The sequence below is a fragment of the Micromys minutus genome (assembly GCF_963924665.1).
Source record: "Micromys minutus genome assembly, chromosome: 1".
NCBI classification, from domain to species: domain Eukaryota; kingdom Metazoa; phylum Chordata; class Mammalia; order Rodentia; family Muridae; genus Micromys; species Micromys minutus.
In genome coordinates this window covers 216,680-231,819 of record NC_137969.1, presented here as the reverse complement: position 1 = coordinate 231,819, position 15,140 = coordinate 216,680, and the positions used below count along the sequence as shown (strand labels likewise).

The following is a 15,140-nucleotide window of genomic DNA, read 5'->3' as shown; positions in this document are numbered from 1 at the left end:
ATCAAGGCACACTCCCAGAATTCCTAAGGAAAAACAGAAAGAGGTCCTTCAGAATCTCTGCGCTGGCCTCCAAAAGAACAGCATCAAGTCAAAGCAGAGACAGAAATGAAGGGAACCAGTGTGACATCCACTGCCCTCCCCACCACACTAGACCTGCTCTCCAAAGAAAAGGAACAGGTGCGAATTCAGAAACAAATTGAGGCAAGAAGAGAAAGTTTGAACTAGAATATCAATAGTATCTGATAAGGTAGGGGAGAGGACAGAGGGAGGAGATGAAAAACTATTGTTATCAGGCACCAAAAAATGTATGAAATATCTTTTACAGATATTATTATCATCTGACCAAAGAAAAGCTTTAATTCTGTAATCTGCAGCTGTTTTTGAATGGTCATATTAAAGTACTGTGAAACTGCGTAAATAATGTAACAAAGAGGACCACAAAAAAAAAAAAAAAAAGAGACAGTGGCTTTGAGAAATATTTTCATTTGGTTGTTTCTTTTAAGATCTGAGTACCTCCTTAGACCTCAGATAACAGGCTTACACTCCCACACCTGATTTTTTTTATTGCTGAGGTTCACCTAATCCAGGGCTTCCTGCATGCTAGGTAAACACCATCACTTTCACTACACTCTCAGCTTCCCCCATTCCTAATATATGTGTATATTTCTCTTTATGTCACAATAGAAGAAAAGAAAGGGTTCAGTGGCCAAGTCTAAAAACCACACTATGAGCACTGCACAGGCATTAGTTTATAACTCATCTTCATATTATGTTACTTCTACATTTCCACAAAGTTCTCAGTTTTAATAACAACAGGCTTTCATGTAATACAGAGATTCTACCCAAAGCAGTCAAAACTAAACCACTCTGGCATTTGGAATGTTTTAAAATAAAGAAACTTCATTTGAGTGTTTAAAAACAGCAGGTGGGAGGACACTGCTCTAACCTTGGCATTATTTCTTTAAAGCAGAAGATGAAGCTCCTTAGTAAAAGGAATAGCATCCTTATCATCAAGGACAGACATGGAGATGCCACTAGACCCAGAGTAAATTGTGCATACTTTGTAAGAAAAGAACCTTAGCTTTTGTTTCCACTGTACACAGAATCAGTTTCCTTTTCACAGGTGGCTACCTTTTGCCCTATTCTACAAGTGTGGGTATTCTCACTGTTCCTTATGCTTTTCTTCCCTATGACAGTCTCTTCACTAGTAATGATAGTACGTGTTTAAGATACGTTCTCCTCTAATTCTAATTCTAATCTGTATAATTCTAAAACCCTGTTAGGACTCTCACAAGATGAAAGGGCCATGCCGCAGACCCTGTGCAGCTACATGTGAGCATCAATATCTTTAAAACATGCAAAAAAGCCATCTGACTTAAGCCTAGTGGGTTTTTTGTTTTGTTTTGTTTTCTGTTTTGTTTTTCTTTTGTTTTTACTCAGTTTTTCCCAGACTTAACAAGGGCAAACAGAAATTATGGTCTCTCCCCTCAAAGACCCTATGTTCTAATATATTAGAAACACTTAAATTCAACCAGGTCATAACTTGTTACACTTTACAGAGATGTCTTGTTAGCTCTTCTCTTGCAAATACAATTTCAATTGCCAAGGATCCCACAAGGCAAAAGACTCAGTATCAGCCACAGATTAGGGCTGGAAAGATGTCTTTGCAGGTGTCAGCATACAGGGTGAGCAGAAAGTCTGAAAAACTCCACTGTAAGCCATCAAACCTGAACCACACCTCACTTCCCAGCAGAACCAAATACAGCAATCAGTAGGCCATACCCCACCCATCCCTGGAGAAAACTCAAACTATTTAAGGTAGAACTGACAAATGGTGAAAGATTCTCTCTGCTTTAACTCAGCTTCTTTGAAATTATCTGACTACTTGAGAAAACCTGCAACCCAACTGTATTTAATAGGGTCCCTCTCACTGGGTTCTGGGATTCTGGAGTTCTTGAACATGGCTCCTTACTGTACTTCCATGACCGTTTTACTTGTTAATTATTACTTTTAACTTTCTACACTTGTCTTCTGTACTAGACTGCAAAGCTTTTCCTTTTTTATATCCTCCCTCCCAGAGCAACTACTTCCAAGATCAACAGATTTGTGTTGAATTATTAATTGGTGCCAAGCACTGTGCCAGGCAATGAGAAACTGGCATTAAAAGTACATTCCCTGCCCAAGAGTAAATAATGAAGGAGATAGAGTCAGCAACTCAAACAGATGATCTAGTCTAATGGAAGACAAAACCAGAAGAGGAGGGAGGATAAAGGAAGAAATATCCAGAGGGAACAAAGGGATGTTCCCCCAATGAAAGAGGGGAAGGCTACAGTCCCTGGTAGCTAAGTGTGAACTGGAAACAGAGTCTGGGGAGTTACATGCAGTACAAAGAACAAAGGGAGATAAAATGTCTGAAAGAAGAACAATGAAAAAGCTGGTATACTAATAGAATGTCCAGAGGGCAGTCTTAGAAAGGAACGCTGAAAACACTGTTGCTAAAAATTAATCAAGTCTCCCATATTGAATACACAGTTTCTGTTCCAATGCTTACCTCCCTGAAACTGATTTTGTTGATCCTGGGATCTCTGGTACAGGTCGATGTCTCAATAGAAATGATCGAGAAGGTCTTGAAACCAACTTGCTCCGGCTTCTCATGGGGCTGTGGACTGGTGAGGACGGAACATACAGTTCATTCACAACCATCTCTCCTTGAAATTGAAAGAACGGGGATGGTAGAAAGTTTTCTAACACACCATTAGTACCAGTTCCAGAACATGTTTCTGATATTGGATAGTCTACAGAAGGAAGACATTCAGTGTTTGAGCTAAGTGCCTTGCTGGACTCTTCTGATATTAAGTTGACTTTTTCTGTTTGTTCTTCTCCAGCTGTATACTCCACAGCTTTCTTGGTAATCAAAGAATCTGTTTTAATATTTACATGACCACATAAAGAATCTTGAGAAGAATCCACATTCTGGTGTATCTCTTCTGGACAGGGCAGGTCATGTGAAGAAATAGATAGCTTATCATGTGATTTAGGAGGCTCACAGTTTCCTTCACTAAGGGTACTTGTAACCATCTCTGATGGTATCAGGCCAGGTCTATGGACAGTAACAGAATCAGACAATTCTATACAGGTGCTGCTGCAGGAAGATGGAACACTGTGTTGCTCTTTTTGAGTATTGCCATTCTTTGTCTTATGAACATTTGCATATATTGGAATGTCTTGCATTTTTGAAAAGATCATTTGTAACTGTTTAAGTATCCTCCGACGGTGTCCTGTAGGTGATATTCCAATTTGATGTAGCACACTGTCATTTACTGATGTGCAGTCCTTCACAGTATAAAAACCAAATTCACGGAAATGTAAGAGGTACTGCTCCAAATTGATGCTCATCAGGAAATCTCTGATGTCCACATTTACTTCACTGACTGAGGACATAATGGTGGCTTCATTACTATCTGAGTATTGAAAGCTGCACAAGGAGACACACACAAGGATGTACTTCTTATGGGTTATTTTTTCTCCCTATAACTTCTTACAAAAGCTTTTAGAGTGCTATTTTCTATTCATGTGCTCAAACCTGGAAAATATAATTAGGATATTTTCATTATAAAAAATATAAATATATACATAAATAAACTATATACTATATATATATATACATACATACACACACACAACACACATAGTATATATAAACTATATACATAGTGTTGCTGGGAATCAACCCAAAATCTTCAGATATGCTAAGCAATGATTTTACTCCCAGACCTAATCTCCAGCCTAGGTTTCAATTAGCAAAGCCTGGTTTTATGTTAAACTTACTACTGGAAAACAAGACAGAAATAAGGCAACAATTGCCACCTGCTGAGATGAGACTGTTTGTGGCCTTAAAAGTCAATTTCCAGGCTTGACACAAAGTTGCAGAGCTGAAATGTCATCATAATACCAAAATTAAACTAGTCTCATAAATGTATACATGTGACAAAATTAATTTATATCATTAGCTGATAAAAACAAAGGAAAATAATAAAGACTGTTCTCAAAGCCTTTGTGGAAATTCTATAGTCACCAAGAAAAAAATGTAAAAACATTCAAAAATAGAATAACACAGCTGGGCAACATAAAGACCTGATTAATATTCTTCATAAAGGGCAATATAATATCTGAAAATGTTAATTAGAATTCCAGGTGTTACTAGGTAACTTCCAAAGGAGTACCTTCTAGTCAAATAGTAAGCATCCAGTCAGATACAAGACTTAGAATTAATATTAAATATTCATAAAATGGGTGTATTAAACAAGAGCTCCCAAAGACACTGACAGATTATTCTCTCGATGGCTAAGTAGCTGGTAAATTTTCTTAACAGCTGAGTTATAGAAACAACTTCCATAAAATGTTATGCCAAAATACCTTTAAAAATATGTAAATGCATCCCTCTTTTTTTTAAAATAAAGTGGTAAGGAAAAAAAAACAAGAAAAGAAAAAAGAAAAGAAAAAACTTCCACTACAACTTCCCTTAAGAGGCAGGCAGACCCCACTGTTCCTTACTTTTCAAAAGAGTGGGTAGCATTATGTCTTAGCAGTCAATAATGTGTAAGATAGCACCCACCTACTGGATAATAATTAGGTAATTTCTAAGTACACAAAAACCAATAAGAAGAAGATGAAATGTAAAGTTTAAAGGTCCATGTTTTCCTTCAATATGTTCCTAGCAGAGTATAATAGCAGGTTCCATTTTCTCCCAAAACTTTTTGCTTTGGTTTTTTATTCATACTTGTATTTTCTTATGTGTATTTTTCAGTAGTATAGATTGAACCAAAGACCCCAATTATGCTATGTGAGTGCTCTATAATAGAACTATGGTCCTGGCCCATTCCACCTTTTAATAAAGCTGGAGATGATGTCACTATGTTGACTGAGCTGGCTTTGAACTACTTCTGTAGCCCAATTCTGTGAACCTCCAAACATCCTAGAATAGCTTGACATTATAGGTGTATGCCACAAGCCCTAGAATCATAGGCTTTTCAAAAAACTAATTTATCTCAGTGCAAAATACATAGCTGGGTCGAGTCTCTGTATATTTCTATACCTTATGCTTCACAGAAAAGAATAACCATATAGAAGTTATAACATGTTGTAAACAAACAAAGGAAAGCCCCCTAAGTTATTTCCTTTCTGCAGTGTCTTTCTGGAAGTTAAATCTGCTATTGCCCTCCAAAGGACACTGCATAGACTCAGCATGTACAAGGGAACATAAGAAATTTCCTTAAATATTTAAAAAAGAAAAAAATCAGCAAACACTGACAAACAGGGAGAGCTTCAGAGGAGACCATCCATCTTTGTTCAGGCCTTCCTTACTACAGAAGCAGAGAAATTAAAACACAGGAACCAAAAGCAGGAAATGCCTGTGTCAGCGAAGGTGCAGGAGAGGATGGTAACTCATACTACCAAATACAAACCACTTTACTTTGTAATGGATTGCATATATAGCTGGAATTAAAAATGTATACAACAAATGAGTATAGAATCTGGCTCAGTATGAATTGTAAGCACAATGTACTGGTGAGTAATTTAAAAGCATCAGAAGAACTATACTTTGGGGTAAAATAAATTTCAAATGCCACAGTCATGGTTACCAGCTCTCACAGAAAAACTATTAGCACAAAAAAAAACATTTTAGCATAACAAACACTTCAAGAAAATTTCATATTTTTCTATAAGTGGTATACATAACCCTCCTTCAATCATTCAAATCTGAGATCCAGAAGAATTCTCCAAGCCCAATGTTGTGTCACCAAGTACACACAGGGAACCGACAGAATACTAACTTTATTCTTTGTTGCAGAGTAAACTATGCCTCTACTCACAAATTCCTGTGCTAAAACCTTCAGTGGAACTATATTTGCAGACAGTGATTTCTGGGAATTGATAACCTAAAGGATGCCATTCTGATATGATGGGATTAGATGCTTGTAAAAGAGACCAAAGAGCTTGCTATTCCCCTGCCCAGATCATAATAACCCCACCCACCCAAGAACATAGCAAGAAGAGGGTGCTCACAAGAAGGGAATCAGAATCTGCCAGCAAGCAACTTGGCACAGTCTCTATGAGAAATACATTTCTATTGTTAAAGTCACATAGACTCTTTTACTTTGTTTTACCAACTGATATTTTGTTTTATCAACTCACTTATATACTCCTCTATTCTTCCTGCCTCTGCCCAAGATCATACCTATTGCTTAAGAAACTACAACTGCTCCTGAATAATTCTTTCCCATATCCCATATATCAGTGATTTACAAAAATCAGCCTCACAATTATCAAGCTGATGCTTTTTATAGTGCCATGCCACAGGCTAGCCTCTGTTAAAAAATAATAAAACAACAATAGTAATAACAACAACAGATTATCTGATATAAGCAGCAAGCATATGCCAAGCATCAAACTTTGTGAATATCTCCTTGTGGGAAGTCAATTCAGTTAAGAAGTCTCGTATTATTTTCCAACTCTCTCAGTCCACCAACATTCCTCACTCACTTCAACTCATTGTTAACTGTTATTCCTGTCTAGTTATTTTTGTTCCTTTAGCATATGTCATATCTTCTTGTCTATGCACCATGTATAGTTCTGAGGAGGCAGGTATTACCTCCTCTATGTACGTAACAGTTGGGCCCCTAAAATAGAACAACATGCCCTTTTCTCCATATGTATCTATAACTAGCTCTTGCAATGTGAGTTGTGGAATTGGATTATCAGGGATAGAAGTAATTGAAAGATACATTGCTAGATTTGCTTGTTCTGTGTCTGTGTTCTCATACACAAAGTCTTTCACGATATACACTTTATTTCCTGAGTGTCTTAGCCAAGAACAGATACATCCATGTCCTACCTAAAACCATCTCTCCACTATTATTAAACATGAAAAATATAGCTACAAAGCTGGATAACTTTAGAGACATGGAAGAGGCTTTCTACCCACAGACATTGCAATTCTTGGCACTTTAAAGCTAGACCAGTCTTTCAATCAAACAGTCCTATTTAAAGGACTGAGCAAACAATGGTGTTCATAGGTCACATCAAGTCTTATCCCAGTAGACTTTTGTTCCAAAGAAAGTAATGTGATACAAAAAATGGGGACACTCTTCAACATAAAACCTCTGTGCTTCCCATGGGGTTATTGGAAGGCATGACTCAGTGATTTGCAAGGGACTTATTATGGATAGCAAGACTAGAAATGTCTCTTAACATCCACCATATATAGTTGAGCTGTGCACTGAATGTGGTAGAGTTCCAAATCCTCTACAGTCCTCAAGCCTGCTTTGGAGATACCCCTCAAGTTGTACTTTTTCACTCTTTACTCTTCAATGGAAAATCCTAACACTCCCAACACACTGCACACAAACTTGAGGTCAAACTAATGATCAAGCCTTGCCTCCTTCACTTCCTAGAAGCAAGAACATAAGTATGAGTCCAACACAGTAATTCAGTTTTTGTTTTCTATAAAATGTAAACACTCAGAGGTACTTGAGCATTGGTATAGATGAAAAAGTAGAAGCCATTCCACACCAGCACTGCCTAGCATTCACCCATACTACACATTCAACTCCATTACAAAATATATGCTCACTATTTAGAAGTTCTTTTTGTTGATTCCTTTCTGTTCTTGGAGAAGTTCCTTTTGTTGACTCCTTTCTGTTCTTAAAGAAAGGGCAGAGACAGAGTTAAAGTGTAAAGGTGTAAAGAGGACTTTAGGATTCATGGTAGACCTATTCATTATGTTCTGTAGCAGCAGAGACTACATTTTGAATGTAGTCTTTTGCCTGCCTGTCCTTGATTCAGCCACCGAGGAGAATATATGCATATAACAAATACAGGGAATAACTAGTTATAAACACACACACACACACACACACACACACACACACACACATTTTATAGTTTGGCTTTGAAACAACCTCCACCCTCACTACCAACCCCTCTCCATGCTTTAAATATGTCCCACACATTTTTTAATGTCTGGGATGCTAGGTATAGATGTATGTGGAGAGTATTTCAATCTGCTTGGAGACTGATCTGTTAATATCCTACAGAGTAATTGAAGGAACATAGAGATATACATTAATATTTATTTGGTCTTGTGTTAAAAAGAAAAAGGAAGAAAATCATCCTTAGATCTTAAGGACAAAAAGAGTTACTTCATGCCAGTTATGCTGTTATGACAAAATTTCTTAAACTGAATAATTTATAAACAATAGTGATGCATCACTCACAGGTCTAAAGCACAAAAAATCCAAGAAGAAGGTACCTGGTAGTCTGGTGAGGCTTAGACTCCTCCCACGTATGCTCTTACACCTTGCAGAAGAGGATACAGGATGACAAATTTGCTCATTCTTTCTTATAACCTCACTAATCTCATCCACAATAGTTGTGATTTAATCCCCTCTCAACGTTTAGAGAGAGTTACCTTGGGGGTTCTGGTCTCACATGTGATCTAATTGGATGAAAACATTCAAAGCATGATCTTAGCCATACTCTGCTCATTCCATGGTGGGGTCTGAACCAGAGTGACCTAGATCAGATAAGAGTCACCACCTACAGGCTGTATGTACCTGGGTAAGTGTTTAGTGTCTTTATTTCAGCTTCCTCAACAGAAAATCAGTATATCTCATTCCTATACCACTCACCATAGGGCTGCTATGAGAAGGGAATGAGTTAATACATTTGAAGTATTTTGTAACACAAACTAATATACAATGAACACCAAGTCAAGGTTTCCCATTAGTATTTTACTATCATCCCATAATACATTCTGTCAAGATACCTATCACCTTCCAAACCTTCCCAATAAAAAACAAAGTATTGCTTGTAAACATATAGCATTTGTTGAGACAAGGTACAAATGTTGTGCATTGTAAACATGACTGTGAATAAAACCATAGAATCCTGCTGTACTTAAATGAGGAAGCAAACAGAAGGGGAATACCACTTACACTCATATGATACAAGCATGACCTATGTGTCACTTAAGCAGTTTTATCATCTTACTGAGCTATAACATGAATTTAAATACATCTCAAGTTCCCTGCTACCACCACCCAAGCCACTATGTTACTTACTTACTTACTTTAGAACACTATAATAGGTCTTTGAACCAATATCTCTAATTCTATCTTGGTCCCCTCCATGAATACTGAATACTACAGATTCTCAATGTATGAAGCATTATGCTAACTGCATCCTACTCCTCTCTCTCTCTCTCTCTCTCTCTCTCTCTCTCTCTCTCTCTCTCTCTCTTTCCTTCCCTCCCACTCCTATCTCTTTGAATTCTTCATCTCCAGCACATATCCTACATCCCCACTACTCACAGTTCACTCCATCAGTGAGTTGCTTAGTCTCATCAGATATCTTGTTTCAGAGTGCTTTTTCTAACAGATACTTTGGTAAGCATTTATAGCTACTTTACTCTTTCCTTAACTCTACCCAATTCATTTTTTCCTATTATCTAATACCTTTAACATATTCAGGATGACAGGTGGGGAGTATTCATTATTTTAAAATTCAGTCTCTAAATCAACAAGCTAGCAAGTTGCAGCAATAGAACAGATTCAAATTTCTCCAATCCATCTAACCACTAAGAGATCATTGCACCTACTAGGCACCTATGACCACTCTTCCTGCCTCATGTAAGAAAACCCAGGCCCCTGAACCCTCTTTACTTCTTGCCTGTCTTCACCCTTTCCCAATGGAGCTTACTTAATCTCTTTTAATTAGGAAAGTAACCTAGAGTAAAATTTGGTTTGTACCTCAGACACTTCATTAAATTATAAGGGCACTGAGTGCTAAGACAGGTAAATTCTGGAATTTCTAGAATCACCTTTATTGACCATAATTCCTTATAGTAGGGGGGGGAAGCATTTGGAGAACTGATTTCATGATGTTTAATCCATTAAAGAAGCCCAGAATCTTAACTCTAGGTGAATTGGAAGCTGCAACTATCATAAAATAATAGGTTTAAAAATCATAAGATCACATGATTAAGATGAAATTTTGAACATAGCTACAGAAGTAAATGTAACTTTCTATGTCCTAAAAAACATGTGTTACAGAGTCTAATAATAATGGAAGATTATTGTCTTCAGATCAGTAGTTCCCAGTAGACTGGTACTGTCTCCTGGGGTTAGAGCCAACAGATACTAGAAACTGTTTCTGTTCATCTCAGTGACTGAGTAGCATAGTCAAGAGAGGTGATGCAATATATCATCAACATGGTACCAATTTTCACTCCCAACACAAATGAATCATTTCCTCTTTTGTTATAGTTCTAGAAAAAAAATATTTCTGCCTTCTACTTGCCCGTAAACTTTGGAGGACATGTAGCTTATTTCTCAGAAGATTAAAAGGCACCAATCATGTCAATATGATACTGCACCAACTATCTCAGGTTACAGAGTGAAGAGATTTTCTCTTCTGTCTTGGTGAAAAAAAATATAGTCACAGGAAATGGGTATGATATTATTTATACCCACAAATAAATTTGACTGTTTAATACTGAGATATTGACTCCAAGCATCCATAAAAACAACATTCAACAATCTTGATCCACACAAACAAAAGAGAAAGTGATTTTGAGAAAATACAGTTTTATCATTTTACTCAATTCCATACTTTAAAGCAGGTTAGAAAGCCAAAGGTGTAAACTAACTCCATACTGCAATTGCCTTGTACATTTAGGCTCAAATTAAAAGTCAAACTTTTGCCATCCCTCCCTACTGCCACTTCCTTACCTACCCCATTATATGGCAAAATTAATCTCTTTATATGAAGATAGGTCACTCAATCCAGTTGTCTCTTTTACATGTGGTCAGCCACAGACTAGGATCTTCTTAGCTCTAGATTTTTATTTAAATCACTAGCTTATCCCTGTTTCTCCAGACACATTCATTCTTGCTCATTTTTTCCTGGGACTTACATTGTTAACAATACTCATTGTTGGGAATCATCTGTGTAGGTTTCCTGATAGTCTCACGGTTTTCTTGGAAAGCAAGTCCACAGTTAGCCTTGACGTTTCTTTATAGCTACTCAGTTGATCAAATGGTAAATAGATAGTGGTGTCATATTCATCCTCTCAGAAGTGCCCTGTGTGTGAACACTCAGACTCACCAGAGCAGTACTTTTGCTGGGTGAATTTCATGGCCGTTACACATAAGTGATCTTTCTGTAATGATATGTCCAGAATAAATATTACTAATATTATTTCTGGAGATATCAAATCAACAATCACATAAGAACAGAATAATATCTACTGGCCAAATGAGCAAGCAATGGTAGGAGTAATAATACAGCTGAAACTCAAGAGAAAGGATTAGCACAAAAAGACTTAACTTCCAATGAGAATAAAAGGAGCAACCCAAATTATTTGGGCATTTGAATGATCAAAGTATGCATCCAAGCAATGGGACAGGGAAATTGGTTTGTTTGTCTCTTTTTGTTTGGAAGTTGGAGAGATGCATTTCAAGCATAAGGACCTAAATTCTGGTCTCCCGTACCCATGTAGATACCAGGTGGGCATTGCAGCCTTCCTGTATTCTAAGCACTTGGTAGAGAGAAGACATAAATCCTAAGATCAGGCTGCCTTGCTAGATTATCAGAAGATGTGAGCTTGGGTTCAAAGGAAACACACTTGTGTGCCCACAAATGTTCACACACACAAGCATGTATACATATACAGATACACACAGAGAGAGAAAGAAAATTCTGCCATAATACTGAATCGTTAGTACATTTTGCTAAGTAAAATAAACCAGTCAGAGAAAGTAAAGTACTAGATAAACACACTTGTAAGAGCAATGACTAGTGATCAAATAAACCTGCAGGAACCAAGAGTAAACTGGTAAGCATCAATGAGTAGAGAGGTGGGGGGGGGAGTTCAATGTTTAATGAGCATAAGAATTCATTTGAGCACAAAGAAAAGTTCTGAAAATCTGTTTCACAATAGCAGAAACACATATAACACTATTTAACTGTACACTGACAAAGTGGTTAAGATGGTAATTTGATGAGACAGAGAGGAGAAAGAAAACAGAATGGACTCCTTGTACATTTTATTCCCCTCCTTTGACAGTTCAATCTTGAAAGTGCAGAATGATCAGTCCATGAGATTTTCCTACTCCATCTGCCCTTCATCCTTCATTAAATCCACCCACACCCTACCAGATACCAAAATGCCTGAATTCCAAATCAGGTTTTCAACTCTTTAATTCATTTTATTTATCTCTCCCTCTCTTCCCCCTCCATCCCTCCTCTTTTCCCTCCCTTCACCCTCTCTCTATGTTCCTTCTCTCTCTGTCCCTCCCTCTCACACTGTGTGTGTGTGTGTTGGGAAAGAAGGGATGCTGGTACCTGCTTCCCACCTTATGTCACAGCAGGGTCTCTCTTTTTTCTATTACTGTGCTATATATATATCCCAGGCTGGAAAGCCCAAGACTTTCTGGGGGCTTCTTGAGACTTCATCTTCTATAGTATAGTATAGTAGGCATTCTGGGATTATAGAGGCACCACTACATTCAACATTGGGTGTGGGTTCCTAGGATTGAATACAAGTCACCAGTCTTGCCAGGCTTCTACTATTAGCCAGTGAACCATCTCCCTGACTTAGGCTTCTCTGTTTTTTAAAGGAGTACTTGCATAAAATTACCTAACTTTCCTGAAATTCAGATAAGGACAAAATTTATATAGAATATATAGAATTTCCTCTATATATTACAACTTTTATATAATAGAATTCTTTATAGAATTTCCAATAAACTTGTTATATTTTAAATACATACATAAGACATATATAAAATGACCTATTTTGAACTACAAGCATATGATTAGTGCTGGCTATTGTTAATTAATCTGTCATAATCAATATTACACTTATTTATATCATATGGTATAAATGTACTAGGCTTGAGTGTTATTCTTTGGCCTTCATGCACAATAATGTCACCTTCTTAAAAAGAAGACTGTAAATTATTTTTCTAATAAGCCCACAAAATAACAGTAAGCTAGGCAGAGCTTTATTAAACTAGTGAGGTAGATACATAATTAGTGTTTTGAGATTAGAAGACTTTAGACCTGGGACACAGACCATAATGATTACCAAAGATTCCAGCTCGGTTGCATACAACCTTTTTGGTGTTCCACAATGTCTTTCCTTTCCCTGTCTCACCTCTGTCGCTATAGGGAAGATAATAATGCATACAACTCCTGTCTCTTTTGATAGTGAGATGTTTAAATATGCACTGGTCCTTTGAAGGGTTTCTGGCAAACAGCAAATATTTAGCCATTAACTACTGGATGCAATATAAGTGAAACTTGATCTTAAAATAGCCAAATCCTAAGCGAAATCATTTGGCTAATGGACAAAAGGGAAAAGATTATTTGGAGACATTTTTTACTTATTGTGCCATCAGAAAAACACAACTCTGCAATCTAGAGTTCAGTGTGTCTGTCAAAGCCAGGATACCAATTCCTTTTCTTAGTATGAAAGGTTATTATAGTGTGCCATGCCATACACCTATATTTGTGTGTTTTAGATAATATCATAATAGTTAAGTGCTTAATAAATCTCCTTGGCCACAGCACATCTCTAAGTTCCCATTTACATTTTGAGTTAATTGATTGAGGTTTGAAAATTCTTTTAAAGTCTAATGGAGAGATCTGTTAAGTTAAGCCATAATTTGAAAGCAACCAAAGAAAGATTTTTATCCTTCACAGTTTTCACAAGGAATGACAAACAGAACCTTTGTACCACTGTGTTCAATGCCCACCCATTTGCTCCAATACCTACATCTCTTCTGTTAGGAACAGGCACTTTCCTGGCCCCAGCTACATATAAGTCTATAGCATATCTGTCGCTGAATCCAATCCTTTTAAAATCTTGAACTGAGAAGCAAACAGGCATATACTCTTCCTTCTCTGTTCTATTTTGTGATGTAGTGAGCATAGCTTTAATATTCAATTCACCTAGACAAAAACTTAAACAACACTACAGTTCAGTACAAAGAACTATACATGTAGACTTATGATATAAACACTCTTTTTGTGTGTGCATTACATCTCAATGTTATAGTGAAAGTATCTATTCACTATGTCTCTGAATTTTAGAGCCACATTTTTAGACCAACAACCAGATGTTTCAAAATAGCCTACTGTGAATGTTTCCTCTCTGCATTTATAAATAGCACCCTGACCTCTTTTCCAACTGAATTCAAGAGCTTCCTCTTGATTATGTGATCCTTAAAGTCTCTTGTTCTTATGAGAAGACAAGTACTTCAACTGTCTCTGAACTTATATGCCCCTTTGTTTAAAACTACTCCTTCAATAAATATTTAAGGGACACTGCTCTCTCCTAGATAATAGGGGGAAATATTTTCAATCCAAGATAAGTACTTCTTATCTCACTTGAGAACAGCATACAGGGCTACAAAGTGAAGATTCAATGTCTTCCCTCCAGTAGGTTAAAAAAAGAGCAGACTTGGGCCTGACAATAAGCAAAGGCAAGGCATGGGTATAAACAATCAGCCCTGAGACAAACTGCCCAGAACAAATAAGGTAGGACAACTGAGACAGGACAACATTCTCAGAAGAACATAATGGCTGCACTTACTCTGAAACAATATGAAGACTCAGCTTTTGTGACCTTAAAACTTACAGGGTTTGCAGTTTAATGCTTTATTTAAATTACACACATGTAACAGCATCCTTGAGAAATGATCAGGGATTCAAGAAGTCTCCCATCAACTTAAGTAATACAAATAAAGTCTGCACAAGTCGGGGCTTTCCGAGTGCTGAGGTCAGAGTAGGAGCTACTCCACAGGGTTTCAAGAAGAAAGGCCACAGGTGGAGACACCAACACCTGAGAATAGACCAAAGGCCATGAAGGAGACACAGGGAAAGAAAATAAACATCAGGTCACAGTAAGAAGGCGGAGCAGGTTCGATGGATCTAGAGTTCAACAAGTAGTAATGTCAGAATGGCAGCTGAAGTCAGCTGAAGAACAGAAAAGTGAAGAGTCTTCACTTCTTATGAATGAAGTGAAACTCTCTCCACATCTTCTGACCACCCTGGTCTTCCAAGTCATTTGCTAA

The 15,140-nt window shown here is 37.2% G+C and overlaps 1 protein-coding gene across 1 annotated transcript in view; it reads right to left on the bottom strand.

Annotated features, from left to right (window-relative positions):
- Nucleotides 1-3,441, bottom strand: part of ARAP2 (ArfGAP with RhoGAP domain, ankyrin repeat and PH domain 2) — a gene marked incomplete at both ends in the record, with an annotated part of 211,369 nt that extends 207,928 nt beyond the window's left edge. Inside the window, one exon of the mRNA XM_080913098.1 lies at nt 2,552-3,441. Coding sequence (XP_080769224.1) covers nt 2,552-3,441 — 890 coding nt within the window. The remainder of the gene's footprint in view (nt 1-2,551) is intronic.
- Between the last annotated feature and the right edge of the window lie 11,699 nt (nt 3,442-15,140).